Source organism: Canis lupus, chromosome 3 (assembly GCF_048164855.1).
Source record: "Canis lupus baileyi chromosome 3, mCanLup2.hap1, whole genome shotgun sequence".
In the NCBI taxonomy this organism is placed as follows: Eukaryota; Metazoa; Chordata; class Mammalia; order Carnivora; family Canidae; genus Canis; species Canis lupus.
This window is the reverse complement of record NC_132840.1, coordinates 59,201,313-59,217,179: the sequence shown is the minus strand read 5'-3', so window position 1 is coordinate 59,217,179 and position 15,867 is coordinate 59,201,313. Positions and strand designations below refer to the sequence as shown.

At 40.5% G+C, this 15,867-nt stretch overlaps 1 protein-coding gene across 1 annotated transcript in view; it reads left to right on the top strand.

Moving 5' to 3' along the window:
• Nucleotides 1-840: 840 nt before the first annotated feature.
• TRPC6 (transient receptor potential cation channel subfamily C member 6) overlaps nucleotides 841-15,867 on the top strand; it is a 110,992-nt gene continuing 95,965 nt past the window's right edge. The window contains exon 1 of the mRNA XM_072821713.1: nucleotides 841-1,010. Coding sequence (XP_072677814.1) covers nucleotides 841-1,010 — 170 coding nt within the window. The remainder of the gene's footprint in view (nucleotides 1,011-15,867) is intronic.

Sequence of the window (15,867 nt, the reverse complement as noted above, 5' to 3'; positions counted from 1 at the left end):
TAAGTAGGCTGCTGTCTTTATCGTCTCATCATAAAATGCCTGCCTATTTTTGTTGCTCAGGAACTGGGCACATCTGGTGTTGGGAACATAGAACGTCGTTCATTTTAAAATAAAGAGTTACAGTAAATTCAGGGGTTGGGGACGGGAGAGAAGATGCCCTAAGAGACTGAAGACGGTCTGGAGAAAGGAGAGGCTCTTGTCCTTTGCAACAAACAAAAACAAAACAAGTTTCTTTGGTACTTCAAGAATCTTCCTTAAAGGAACCTTCCTAGAAAGTTCTCAATTTGTATTATTTCCAAATAAGCAGACTTAGGGGGAAGAGAGAAAGAGACTGGAATGAAGGAGGGAAGGAGGAAAGGAGGAAAGAAAAAGAGGAGAGAAGAGAAAAATGGGAAAAGAAAAAGAGCAAAGAGGGAGGGCGAGCGCGTGGTTCCACCTAGTCCAGGGCAGCGGGTGAAGCGCGGAGGCCGCCGAACCCCTCGAAGGCGGGGACCCCCGCGGGCCCCAGGGGAGGCGGGCGCAGCGCCGCCGCAGTCCGGTCGCCACCGGGACTCCTGGCTCCACGCCCCGCGCCGCCCGCTCGGCTCCCCGCCCCGCCCGCGCTCGCTCCGCCCCGAGGCCCCGGCCCCCTCCCCGCGGGGTCCCCTCACCCGACGCGCTGGGCTAGGTCCCCCGGGTACCCCCGAGTGGCGACTTCGCCCCGGGCCGGCCTGGGAGCGGCTGGCGGAGCTCGGAGCCGCCGGAGTCCGCAGCCCTCACCTCCGCTGGGGCCCGGGCCGCGCAGCCCGACGTGCCTTCCCCGGGAGCCCGGCCCCCGCCGGCCAGGCAGGCGCGCGAGCCATGAACCAGGGCCGGGGGTTCGCCCCCGGCAGGGGCGGCTCTCCCCGGAGGGCGGCCGGGGCCGGCGCGCGGCGCAACCAGAGCCAGGACTATCTGCTCCTGGACTCGGAGCTTGGAGACGACGGCGGCCCTCAGCCCCCGCGGCCGGCCTACGGCTACTATCCCTGCCTGTGAGTGCGGGCCCGGGGCGGTCGGGCGCAGGGGCGCGAGGCGCGGGGGCGCGGGGGCGCGGGCCGGGGGCGCGGGCGGAGGGGCCTCTGGACCCGCATGTCCCTCCTCGGCCACGCGAGCCTGGACAGAGCCTGAGGGGCCGGGGAGCTGGGGGCCGCGCGTCCGGGGGGTGGCCCTGCTGAGCGCACGCGGGGACTTGGGCCAGGAGAGCGTGACCCACGGCACCCCCCGGCCCCACGGACGATGTCACGGGTCCGTCTCCAGCCCGGCTGGCTCCCAGTCGGCTCAGACCCCTGTCGCTGCGCCGAACGCACAGTCTGGGCCAGGCACTGGCTCGCATTCGTGGCTGCCGGACTCCGCGTCCGAGGGACAGAGGGTTACAACTCTAGGGTCCCCGGCGCTGCCCGCGCGCCCCGCGCCCCTGCCTGCCCCTGCCCTGCGCTCCCTGTCGCGGCCAGGCCGCGCAGAAGTTCAGAGGTGCCAGTGCCGGGTGGGCTTGCCCCGCACATCCTGCGCCCACCGCAGGTCTCCCGGTGAGGTCGGGGCCGCGGGAGCCCTGTGCGCTGTCCCAGCCCGAGCGCCAAGCACTCACCGAGGGCACCCGGTGGGGGGGGGGGGGGGGGAGAGTCGTCCGATGTAGATGCCAGGGGGTAGAGTAACTAGAAGGTTTGATTTAGAAGCTGGCGGGGTTTCTGCGGGGGCGGCGGGGGCGACAGGGGCAGTCAGAGGGTGGGGGTGAGGAGCAGGCTCTGCGAGCGCACGTGCAGCCGGCAGATAGCGTTCCTGCTTCTCTGCACTTCCCTTGATTGGATGGTGTGGCTTCCTGACATTGTTTCCGCGCGGTTTCCAAGGAAGGCGGTGCTGAGCAGCAGCGGGGTAAGCGGCTCGAGCGGGGGGCGCTCACCTCCTCACCGTCTCCCCCCTGCCAGGCTCCTGGCACAACCTTGTGATGAAAGGTGCGCCTTCCAGTGGTAGGTCAGGTGTGCCCAGAATCTCAGATGGGCTGTTCCCTTTCTCAGGAAGAGGTGAGCCCCAGGAAATGGTGCATCTAATTTTTTCTCAAGATAAGAGAAAAAAAGTTGGAGCTGGTTCCATTCATCTCTGTGCTGTACAATTTGAAGCACTTACTATTATCTTTTCTTCCTTTTTCAAATATCAAGATATATTTCACATACCATAGAATTCGTTCACATTGTACAGATCAGTGCTTAATATATCCACAAAAGTGTGAAAAAAATCATCACTCTCTATGAGAGTCTTCCACAACATTTCCATCATCCACAAAAGAAATCTTGTTCTTGACATTAAATTAGAAAATATTTCTATGTCTATAGCACAGTGTCTCTCTAGCCTTAATGGGCGAACGAATCACCTGGGAATCTTGTTAAAATGCAGATTCAGATTGTGTGGGGCCTAGGTGTAGCCCAAGATTCTGCATATCTAACAGTCTCTGAGATGATGCTGTCCATGGACTATGCTCTGAGGAACAAGGAGATACATGTGAAGAAAAAAAAAAGTCAATCCTACATATTCTGAATACAGCTATTTTCAAATGTGCTTTGAGGGTATATGTTTAAAACAAAAGTGAATTTTTTTTATTGGCTTAGACGAGACCTACTAAGACTGAAGGTTATATATTTGGTAATGTCATCTGCAGCTAATTAAGCAACTTTAAAAAGCTATACTGCTTTTTAAAAATTAGACTGTCCTGTAGAGAAAATTTAGATTTTTTTCACCTGATTATTCTATAATCATCTGTTACTCTGTGTGTGGGAAATAATAATTTGATTTTAAAAATTTGTGGTTGTAAATTAGTAGTGACAGGGACTAAGTGAAGTGATAATTCTAAGTTGTTCTGTAAACTTTGCCCCGTACTTTCTTTGAACGTGATCCACTGCCTTATTGATATATCTACTTCTTAACATTACCTACTCTCTAGAGAATAATTCTCCTTTCTTGCTTCAGGAAACTCAGACCATTCTAAATGTGTAGACCAGGACAGCAGAAGATGACGGAGATATTGTAATGTGCTTCAATTCGTGAACACCCCCGCATCATGTCGAATCATACTATAATTAATATGATATGTTATAGTATAAGGTATTATTTGTGAAGGTGGCAATCATTAGTACACTGTAGATATGGGTATCACCATTTTCTCAAATCATTGATATTTTTCCCTTATAAGATCACAAATTATTGAAAGTTGTAATTTCTGTGGAACAAATTCTATGACTTTTGCTTAAAATTCTGTTTCATAGTTTACATGTGTAGAAAGACTTTCATGTTATATTGTTTATATCATGAGGCTTTTACTACTGAAAATTGTGGCACATCATCTTATTTGAGAGCAGTTGCATATTTTCAGGCCTCAATAGTGTTTGAGGGGTAACATTCAAAATGATATGTAGAAAAAAAGATCCCCTTTCTCTCTTTCCAACTTTTAGTTAGAAATCAGTTAATACACTCCCTTTTTTGATCAGTTTGTAATGGTGATTATCAAGAAATGACCCACATCCTTCCTGGATCCCAGGAGGCATTTCAGAGCTATTTCACTTAGAAGTTAAAAGTATGTCTCTAGTCCATTACTTCTGAACATGGGAAAGAATCCTGGACATAAAAAATAATGTGAAGGGTTTCTAACTACTCAACATCTGAAATACAGTTCTACTACACTTCTGCTTGGGAAGGACTAATTGATTAAATGATTATAAATAATGAAACAGTGAAGTGTTTATAAACTAAAGCTCTGGCAATGCAGTAGACTGAGATAATCTAAAAAAATTCTGTACAAATACCTAGTAATACTGAGTTAAATATTTAAAATGACTTCAAAACATTAACTAATTTTGCAATCAATCAATCAACAAGAGAGGATTATTACCATGTGCCTGAAGCAAAGCAGTGAAAAGTCAAGTACAGCCTGTGTATGAACTGACCCGTGGCTGCCCCACAGGGGATGGATCAATGTGACCACAGAGATTGGATTCCAATATCTGCATGGCACAGAGGTGAAGCTAAGGCCTTGGTTCCAAATGAGGCCCAGAGCTGGAATCAAGGGATTCCTATCCCTGCGTGAAACCAGGACCCTTCCTTTAATAAATGCCACCAGCCATGAGTGAAAACAAAAACTTGACTAGTAAGAAAGAAATCTTCTGCTAAGAATTTTATTCATTGTGCCTGTGTCTTGTGAGTTTTTGTTTTTGTTTTTGTTTTTTTATACCACCTGCTGACCTAGAAATATTCCTGTCAAAAAATACCCCTGGGAAATATCAGAAAGGGAGACAGAACATGAGAGACTCCTAATTCTGGGAAATGAACTAGGGGAGGTGGAAGGGGAGGTGGGCGGGGGGTGGGGGTGACTGGGTGATGGGCACTGAGGGGGGCACTTGATGGGATGAGCACTGGGTGTTATTCCATATGTTGGCAAATTGAACAACAATAAAAAATAAATTTATATTTAAAAAAATACCCCTGGGGCTCCTCACAGAGGAAAACACAAAGCTGTCCTGAAGCAATCGTACCCCCTGCCAAGGATCCTCAAGGAAACAGCAAGCCTTCTGAGGAAATGCTCACAGTAATATGTGACCAAACATACAAGGAAACAATTGGCCAGGACTGAGACTGAGCAGATGATATGATCCATGAGAAGAGTCAGCATAACACATAACAGCAGTTTTTAAATGTAAACACTTGACATAATATAACAACACAAGAAAGAATGTAAGATGGGCATGTATAAAATATTGACAACATGTAACAAGAAATCAAACCCTAAGAAAGTAAGACTAATTTTTTAAAGACAGATGGAAAATCTATAAATGAAAAGTATAATTTTGAAATAAAAAATTCAGTGGAAGGATTAAAATGCAGATTGACCATAGCAAATTTGGTGATAATACCCAGAATGCAGACATAAATAAATGAAACATATCAACATCATTGAGTTATGGAACTAGAAGATAGAAGTCCCAGAAGGGGAAAATACAGACAGGGGAGAGGTAACATTGGGATAGATAATGGGTGATAATTTTCCAGAAATGGTGAATTCTCGTGTTTATGAAGTACAACAATATCAGTGCAATATAGAAAACTAAACTCATTTAAACATACCATTTTGAAATTGCTGAACATTAAAGATAGGAGGAGATATATAAAATGAACTAAGATACAAATGACTTGAAGGAGTAAACTCTAAAATAAAAATATATATGATGGAAATGTACTCACATTATCTTGATATCTGTTATATAATGTGTAGCTTGTATGAACTGTGGTTTTCTTTTATATAAAAGAAATTATTCACATAATGTTTTATACAAAGTCAATGTTCCATGGCTGATAGGGTCTCTTTAAATATGAATATGGCCAAAAAGGGATTCATACATAGTAGTGTAGACTTCACAGAGAATCCTAAGGATCCATTATGACCTTCGGGAAAAAAATAGAATATAATCATAAAGCATAGACCTGGGCTTTGGTGAAGGGTTTGCAGTTTGGAAGCTACTAGTAGGAGAAAAGCAAATGTAAAAGTCACCTTTGGATTTGCTTCCCCTTCTTCATTTATGAATGGACCTCTGTTCCATCTCTTGGATATTTGGTGGGTCTCTTAATTGACCACTTTGGAGGTCTGTTCTACATGACAGAGACAACCTGTTTTGGTTCCAAACCTCCCCTGGCTTGAAGCAACATCCGCTGCTAACAAATTATTATCATGAAGATGTTTTTTAGGGGTCAGCTTTGCAGGTTGTGGAGTCACTGCCAGATACGCTGAAAGGGCCTCATGTATTCTGTAACAAGATGTTGATTTGCCTCTAGAAAGACATTGCATATTTTTTTTCTAGACAGTTATGTTCCTTGTGTTATAAGAAGTAACTTCATAAGGCAATTCATCTTCGCCTCCTAGAGAGTAAATCATAAAAGGAAAACATTTTCTTAAATCCATTCTTATTTTTCTCCCTCTTTGTGAAGTATGCTAAATATAATTGGATCCAGTTGGATGAAATTACTATTTGTGATTGCTCTTTGTGTAGGAATCTTCTCGGGCTTTCAGGACAGGGAGAAGTACTCATCTATATGCCAAATTTCAGTTAAACTTTGGCATCTAAAATTGGTATGCTGTTCAAGATTCTCAAGTCTTTGGAATTGATTGAATCACATTTCTTAGAGAATGTCTGTTTGCAGCGAGCATCTAGAAATGAATGTTACAGATTCCCAAACAACATATATGATCGCAGCATCATTGTTCTCTACCTCATCCAGGTAACTCAGCCAGGGCAAAGAGGAGAAGTAATGTTAACTAGAGTTATTTACCATTTAGTGCAAGTTGCTGTTTCTGTAGAGGACTAATCAAAAATATGTACATGTATTTCGGGAACAGATATATTACATATAGTTTTGAATAACTACCTTGTAGCAGGTCCTTTTCTACCTGTCATTCAAACGTAGTTTGCTCTTTGGAGTGGCCTCTAGGCTACTTTTAATGTCCATTTTATAAATGACAATGCTGAAATTTAGAGAGGTTAAGCAATGTTCAAGGAGTTACACAGCTAGTAAGTTGTTGGGTTGGGAGGTTGCACCCATTCCCTACCCTCTCAGCGTCCACGCAGCTGGATATGTGGTGGCAGGTGCCCTTGGAGAGCACACTCATCATTTCTCCTCTGTGTTTTCATAGGGACTTGAGACAGCACAGGTTGGCCCTCATTTCCTGAAGCAAGATTGTGGTCCTGTGCTCAGCATATCACCCTCTGGGTGAGGGGACAGGACAGGAGGAAAGTTAGGAAGATCAGTATGCTTCACCTCTACCTTCTCTTTCTGTTGAAATCATCACCTTTGAGGATCGAGCTTTCTATTCCACTTCTTCCACTGAGTTAATAATCTATTTATTCACTCATCTCTGTTGACCTTATATGATCATGTGCAGCAATAATGAAAACAGTGGCTAGATTTGTTAGGGGCTTTAGGGGCTTCTATGTAGGAGGCTGCCTTGTACATATTAACATACTTCATATGTATTCAACAAGCCCGTTTTACTGATTTTACTGATAAGAAAGAAAAAAATACCACAGCAGAGAGGTTAAGTGACTTGCTAACGATTATACTGAATAGTTGACAGAAAGAGGAAGGAAGGAAGGAAGGAAGGAAGGAAGGAAGGAAGGAAGGCAGGCAGGCTCCATTTTATCACTTATCCAGATAAACAGGGATGCCAGGTTTTTGAACTGCCAATCTTTATCACCAAAGGAAAATTATGAATGTGCCCAAACTGACTAATCTGTAGCTGATTTACTAATTTTATCAAATGGCCCACAAGCTGAGGATGACTCTGCAGAGGTAATGAAAGAGAAAGGTTTCTTTTATTCTTCATTTCGGCCTGTGAAAATTAAGTTGCTTTGGTGCTGTGATGCAGGCTGCATCAGAAAGCTGACCTGATTCACTGGCTGGTGTGAAAGTGCAGATTTCACTGCATGATCTGCATCATGGTTAAAAGCATTTTACGAAAAAAAAAAAAAAAAAAAAAAAAAAAAAAAAGCATTTTACGTGTCTTCATCTGAAAGTGCATATTGTTAGAGGCAATTACAGTGTGGATAGTCATATTAAAACTCATTGTCGGGATCCCTGGATGGTGCCGCGGTTTGGCGCCTGCCTTTGGCCCAGGGCACGATCCTGGAGACCCGGGATCGAATCCCACATCGGGCTCCCGGTGCATGAAGCCTGCTTCTCCCTCTGCCTGTGTCTCTGCCTCTCTCTCTCTCTCTCTCTCTAGAAAAAAAAAAAAACAAAACTCATTGTCTACTCAAGACATGTTTCATCTTTAAATTCCCATAGCTCTGGTTTGTAGCACAAAATTCTCACACAAAATTGGGATGAGATCTCTTCATGGACATTACTGAAAATCATCATGGGATTTATAATAAGAATTGGAAATGACGTGTTTCTAAAGCTCTTTTTAAAATTCTTTTAGGCAGTTAAACTGTAACAGATAAAACTAGTTGTTATTGTTACTATGTTAAATTCTTTGAACAAGAATTTTGCAGTGAATGAGTTGGAGGGTGGCTGGCAGTGGCAAGAAGCTGATGCCTGGGCAGGATAAAATCCCTGCTACTACCTGGGAGACTGTTTTCTGCAGAACATCTTTTCGTGGCTGGGCATTCAGGGCCAGACACTGTATTCCATTTTGTAGGATGCATTAATTTCTTTTAACAAATATTTGCTTAAGTTCTTTGATGTCCCAGGCGTCATATTTGGGACCCATGAACACCATGTTTCATTGAATCTAAAGTTCTATCAATTGTGTAACCTGCCCTGATATTTTATATGCATTCAACATATAAGCAAAAAAAAATGCTATCAATTAAACTATACTTTAGATTTTTGTTTTATATCTATTGAAAAGCTTTTTAGACTTAATTACATACAGAGTTGGGTCGCATATAACTCTTATGCACAGATGAAAAAAAGGAAATCTAAACAAAATGAATTTGGTTAATGTATTTCCTAAGTTCCTTCATGTCAGAAATGGATTTTCTGAGTCACTTTTCCACTCAGAATCTTCAATGCCCTTGTTATCCTACACAGACCTGTCCTCTGTTCCCAAAAGAATGATGGTGATGCAGCATTTCCTTAAAGAATTAAAAGAATCTATGATAGACCAAAAGCTGTTGGTGCTGGGCAATTAAAATGACTTTGCAGTTACATGGAGTTCCTGGTGTTTGGTTCTGGAATTGGGGTAAAGGAGAGAATGGGATAGGAAAGATAAGCAAAGGACACCTTTTCTGGTCAGTCCAGAATTTACAAGATTTGAACTTTATTCTCCAGCTGACTTTGAAACACAGATAAGACTATGAGAGTCTTTTGCTTTATTTATATTAGCTTATTTGATTCTCATAGCAAACTTGTGTTATATGATTTCCATCTGTAAATGAGGAAGCAGAGGTTTCAGAAACGTAACTTCTCATTTTACAGCTGTCCAGCATCTGAACCAGAACTTGAGCTCGTATCTGACAGTTTATGTGAGCTCATGTTTGTTTGCTTCTTGTTTGTACTTCTTCCCCGCCAGGAGAATGGCACCTCCCTGAGAACAGGGAGCTGGTCTGCAAACAGTGACCAGGCACTCATGAAATATTTGTTGGATGAATGCATTGATGTTTCTTTTATCCAAAGTGATTTCAGTGGATTGGCCTTATCACTTCAGTTCCTTTCTCCCTGGACCTCAAATGGTGTTGCTAGCTTTTGCTGCTAAGGTACCATGTTTTCATCTTAGTTTTTTCAGAAGCACTGCAATATTGGAGTTTCATGTTCTTGCACCTCAGGTTTTTGGATGAATTCTAAGAGCATGTGATATATGCTTGAGTCCTAAGATGGTGCTTGTTAAATATTTTTAATAATCCTACAAACAAGAATATATTAATACTAACTATTTCATTTTTTATACTGTGTTGACAAAATACCCAGGGGGGTCTATCTTTTTTGTTTTTACTAAAATGGTGAAAGGTTCTTGAATTTTTATGTAAGTTATATGGAAACAATTGCGTAAAAACTGAGTTTTCTGAGACCAAAGCTCTTTTTATCTAGGAAATTCTTTTTTTAAAAAAATTTTTTTTAGATTTTATCTATTTATTAATGTGAGACACACATGGAGAGGGAGAGAGAGAGAGACAGAGAGACAGAGACACAGGCAGAGGGAGAAGCAGGCTCCATGCAGGGAGCCTGATGTGGGACTTGATCCCGGGTCTCCAGGACCATGCCCCAGACTGCAGGTGGCACTAAACCACTGTGCCACCATGGCTGCCCTATCTAGGAAATTCTTAAGTACTTGATGAAATAATCCAACTTAAATTCAAGAAAGTGAGAAAGAAATGGTTAAGTGAAAATGGTCTGAATGTTGCATCATATTGATAACTTTGATTTGGACCAAGTTGTGCCTGGGCAAACTCTACAGTAATCAAAGTCATCTAGTTGATTTTCATTACAATCTGTCCTCTAAAAATTGGATCAATTATTTCAAAGTGTTGCATATTATGTGATATAAACACAGAGAATATATTATCAGCCTCTTGTCTAAACATATGTCCCAGAAGATGAGGATACAGTTTGCAAATCTGGCTACGTATCAGAATCCCTTGAGTTGTTTTTTAAATATAGATTCCCTAAGAATTATGATGGTCCAACAAGATCATAATTACTAGGATTGCCTGGGAATAACATTTAAAAAATTCCTCCAAATTTTGGAATTTTGTTTCAGCTACTTTAGGTTGACTATGAAAACCAGAGTTAGGAACTAAACCTAATTTAAATCAAGAAAACCATTACTATATATTTATCCAAGAAAAAGCTATGGGATTTAAACATTCATTTTTCTGCCTAGGATCCAATGATCAGATATTATCAGATAAGATGGGAAATATTATACTTTAATTCAGCAGATTCTCATCAAATACTACTATATACTAGGTGCTATTGATATCTTTTAGGAGAATAAATGATGTTTCTATATGTTTTGCTTGATACAATGTCAGGAAAGTAATGTAGTGTTTTATGAGAAAGCATATGAGAAAAGTGAACTTTCTAGTTTGTTTCTTAAGTAAAAGTATGATGCAGTAATTTTATATTTAAACTAGAAGACAAAGAATTTTATTTCTATCTTAATATTGACCTTCTTCCTGATTTGGATTATCTGTAATTTCATAAACTATGGACTAAGTTTGTTCTTATTCAGATCACCCAAGATTTGAAGGAATAAAATTACCCAAAGGAGAAAAATTTTCTTATTAAATAAGTTTATTGTCAAAGCCAAATTAGCTGGCTTTCTTTTTCTGAATATTATGAAGTTTTGAAAAATTTTTTTGTAATTCTGCCTCCAATGGTGTAGTAGAATAGATTACATTAGCAGCCATCCTATTACAAAACAACTAAATTCTGCATAAAACAATTTATATTTCTGTACTTGCAGGAAGTGGGGAGAATAAGCATCCCGGCCTCTGTTTTTCCACATCACAAGACAGAGGTTAGCAGAGCAGTGCTGCACAGTGAGTTCTCTTGAAAGGCAGAACTCCTGATCTCAGGTTCAGGATACCCCTTGGCCCTGAGACTCCTCAATTAATACTTGTCCTCTAAATTCTCCACAAATTGGTGATCCTTGATTATGAGTGTGTATTTATTTAATTCATCTTACACAAGGAAACAGCCATCATGAGTGGGAGTCAACAGAAACCATATACGAGATATAAATCCCCCAAGGAATTTGTAGAAGGACTTATGATAAGAAAATAAAATTACTTGAATTAAGCAAAGAGATCAAGATGGAATCACAAAAGTGAACAAGCAAAAGAAATTGTCCAAGATGAACAAGCATATTGGAAAACAACAAAACAACTTCCATAAATTAAAAAAAATATATTGTTGAGATAAAATGATCAATAGATCAGAGTTAGTGTGGAAGACTGCATCCAGCCTGAGAGAGAATTGCTTGTAGGGGAAAAACGTGACCTAGAAGACGGGAAGTAAGAAATCTCTTAGAATGCAGAAAATCATGTAAACTGTGAGCGGAACTGTGAGCAAGGTTAATGGATGGAAAGGCTGGAATTGCAGACATTACATGTATTCCAAGTCCCATACGCAAAGAATACAGAGAATAGATGAGGAAATAACTGAAAAATATTGGCGAAGTCTTTAGAATTGATGAAAGAGATGGAACCACAACAAAGCCACAACACATATGTGACAATAAATAAGGAGAGGTCTCCAGACAGTTACAAGGCACTGAAACTAGATTATAACAGATTCACTAAAAATGATCTTGTAAACATCCAGATAGCACCAGACCACATGCTGCTAGTCCTAGAAAAAATATCAAAACTCAACGTTTGATGTATGGTCACTACCAAATGTGTATAGTTTTCATGCTATCATAAAGTCAAAAAACTGTAAGTGGAACTATCATAAGTCAGGACAGTCTGTACTAGACTAGAAGTGTTTCTTAGGAGGGTGGTCTGAGATGGCAAAGAAATGGGAGAAATGAAACATACCTATGTAGATATGTAGTTATTTACACATTATAGGAGAATAATAGTAATTATAATTCATAGGTTTAAAAAAAAGACAGAACTAAAATCATGTGAGCTGAGAAGGAGTTATCAGACTTAAAAAGATTCTGAAGTGGGATCCCTGGGTGGCGCAGTGGTTTGGCGCCTGCCTTTGGCCCAGGGCGCGATCCTGGAGACACAGGATCGAGTCCCGCGTTGGGCTCCCGGTGCATGGAGCCTGCTTCTCCCTCTGCCTATGTCTCTGCCTCTCTCTCTCTCTCTCTCTCTCTCTCTCTCTCTGTGACTATCATAAAAAAAAAAAAGATTCTGAAGTGATGCTGCTTGGGAAGTGGGGATGCTTTAACTGTGCACTGTAAAACTTCAAAGGTAGCTTCTGTAAGAATATGGAAGAGTGGAAATAGAGTGTATAACTCTACCAATCAGTGAAGGGAAAATAAAGACAGAGGAAAACAGTCAACTGGGGAAAAAGCAAGCAAGGAAAAAGAAGCCAAGAAAAAGAAACAGGATAAATTCAAAGCAAAAAATAAGATGGTAAAAAAAAGTCCGTATATATCAGTTAAGATAAAATTTAATTGACAAAATTCACCAAGGTGAAAAAAAACAGATTTACAAAATAGATTTTTCTTAATCCAGTTATCTTTCATTTAAATATGAGACGTCCGGGATCCCTGGGTGGCGCAGCGGTTTGGCGCCTGCCTTTGGCCCAGGGCGCGATCCTGGAGACCCGGGATTGAATCCCACGTCGGGCTTCCGGTGCATGGAGCCTGCTTCTCCCTCTGCCTATGTCTCTGCCTCTCTCTTTCTCTCTCTGTGACTATCATAAATAAATAAAAATTAAAAAAAAATAAATCTGAGACATCTAAAACATAAGGACATGGAAAAACTGGACATCAAGAGAGGAAAAAAGATACATCTGGCAAACACAAAGAGAAATATAGGTAGGTACACTAAACCAAAAGAAAAAAATGCTTCAAAGGAAATCCATTAGTAGGGAAATAGAGGCCAACTACAAAATTATAAAAAAGTATAATTCATCTTGCAAGTATTAAAGTTAAAAATCTGCATACCTACAATAAAGTAGCCTTAGAAATAAAGGCAAATATTGAAGGAACTGTAAGAGCCATATTGAAAACCTATCATCATGGTGGGAAATCTCAATTTTTGATAGGTTGAATAAAAAATTATAAATAAGAAAACTTGAAAGATAAATTACACAGCGTGATTTATTAGACATATATATAGAACATGACTATTTAAAGAATGTCCACTTTTTTCAAGCACATGTGAAACATTAAGATTTGTTGAGTTTTGCTTTATTGTCTAGCACATATAAATTTTAGTAAAAGAGTATGTATCTCATAGAAATACTATATGATCACAATGCAATTGAATTAGATAAGTCTCCTGAGGCAGGAGAAACAAAAGCAAAGTGAACTACTGGGACTACATCAAAATAAAAAGCCTCTGCACAGCAAAGAAAACAATCAACAAAACCAAAAGGCAGCCTACAGAATGGGAGAAGGTATTTGCAAATGATATACCCAATAAAGGGTTAGTATCCGAAATGTAGAAATAACTTATAAAATTCAAAACCAAAAGAACAAATAATCCAATTAAAAAATGGGCAGGAGACATGAACAGACATTTCTCAAAGAAGACAAGCAGATGACCAACAGGCATATGAAAAGATGTTCCACATCACTCATTGTCAGCAAAATGCAAATCAAAACCACACTGAGATACCAACTCAGCTGCCAGAATGGCTAAAATGAATAACACAGGAAACAAGTGTTAGTGAGGATGTGGGGAAAAAACCCTCATAAGTAAAAACAGTTTTCATAAATCTTAATGTATGCATTTATACATTTCATAGATAAAGAAGAAATCATAATTAGAAATCTTAAGATAGTTAAAAATAAATTACAATGAAAATATTACATATGCCCAAAGTTTGAAAATTTAAGACTCTGTGGCCAATTTTCAGAATAATAGAAGATATCAAAATTGGCTCATGAAGATAGAGAAGTCCTAAATAGTTTTATAACAAATAAAGGAATCGGATCAGTACATAAAAAATGTTCTCATAAAGAAAAGACAGACTCAGAGTTTTTAAAATAAGTTTTTTTTAAAGATTTATTTATTTATTTATTTATTTATTCATTCATTCATTCATTCATTCATTCATTCATGAGAAATACACACAGAGAGAGATAGACAGAGACACAGGCAGAGGGAGAAGCAGGCTCCATGCAAGGAGCCCGACGAGGGACTCGATCCCGGGTCTCCAGGATCACACCCCGGGCTGCAGGCGGCGCTAAACCGCTGCGCCACCGGGGCTGCCCTTAAAATAAGTTTTAACAAATTTCTTTTCTTCCTTTTAAGTTTTTATTTTAATGCCTGTTAGTTAACATACATACTTTTGGTGTAAAATATAGTGATTCAGCACTTCCAAACATCACCTGGTGCTCATCACAAGTGCGGTCCTTCATCCCCATCCCCTATTTCCTCCATCCCCCACCCTCCTCCTCTTTGGTGACCATAAGTGTGTTCTCCAGTGCTAAGAATGTGTTTCTTGGTTTGCCTCTCTGTTTCTTTTTTTTCCCCATTTGCTGGTTTTATTTCTTAAATTCCACATATGAGTGAAATCATATGGTATTTGTCTTTCTTGGACTGACTTATTTCACTTAGCATTGAATTCTCTAGATCCACCCATGTTGTTGCAAATGGCAAGATTTCATTCTTTTTAATGGCTGAATAACATTCCATTGTATGTGTAAACCACATTTTCTTCATTTATTCATCAGCTGATGGACACTTGGGCTGCTTTCATATCTTGGTTATTGTAAATAATGCTGCTATAAACATCTGGGTGCATATATCCTTTTGAATTAGTGTTATTGTATCCTCTGGGTAAATATCCAGTAGTGCATTTGCATGATTATAGGGTAGCTCTATTTTTAACTTTTTGAGGAACCTCCACACTGTTCTCCAGAGTGGCTGCACCAGCCTTCATTCCCACCAACAGTACAATAGGGTTCCCCTTTCTCCACATCTTCACCAACATCTGTTGTTTACGGTGTTGTTAATTTTAACCATTCTGACAGGTGTGAGGTAGGATCTCATTGTAGTTTTGATTTGTATTTCCCTGATGATGGGTGATGTGGAACATCTTTTCATGTGCCTGTTGGCCATCTGAATGTCTTTGGAGAAATATCTGTCCATGTCTTTTGCCCATTTTCTTTTTTTAAATTAATTTATTTTTTTATCGGAATTCAATTTGCCAACTTATAACGAAACACCCAGTGCTCATCCCATCAAGTGCCCCCCTCAATGCCTGTCACCCAGTCACCCCCACCCCTTGCCCACCTCCCTTTCCACCATTTTCTAATTGGATTATTTGGTTTTGGGGTGTTGAGTTTTATAAGTTCTTCATATATTTTGGATGCTAACTTTTTATCAGATAAGTCTTTTGCAAGTATGTTTTCCCATTCCATAGACTGCCTTTCAGTTTTCTTGACTGAAAACTGTGCAGAAGCTTTTTATTTTGATATAGTCACAATAGTTTGTTTTTACTTTTGTTTTCCTTGGCTCGGGAGATGGATCTAGGGGAAAAGTTGCTATGGCTGATGTCAGAGAATTTACTGCCTGTATTCTCTTCTAGGATTTTTATTGTTTCATGTCTCGCATTTAGATATTTCATCCATTTTGAGTTTATGTTTGTGTCATAAAGTGTGTAAGGCAAGGTCCAGTTTCCTTCTTCTGAACGTGGCTGTCCAGTATTCCCAACACCATTTAGTGAAGAGACTGTCTTTTT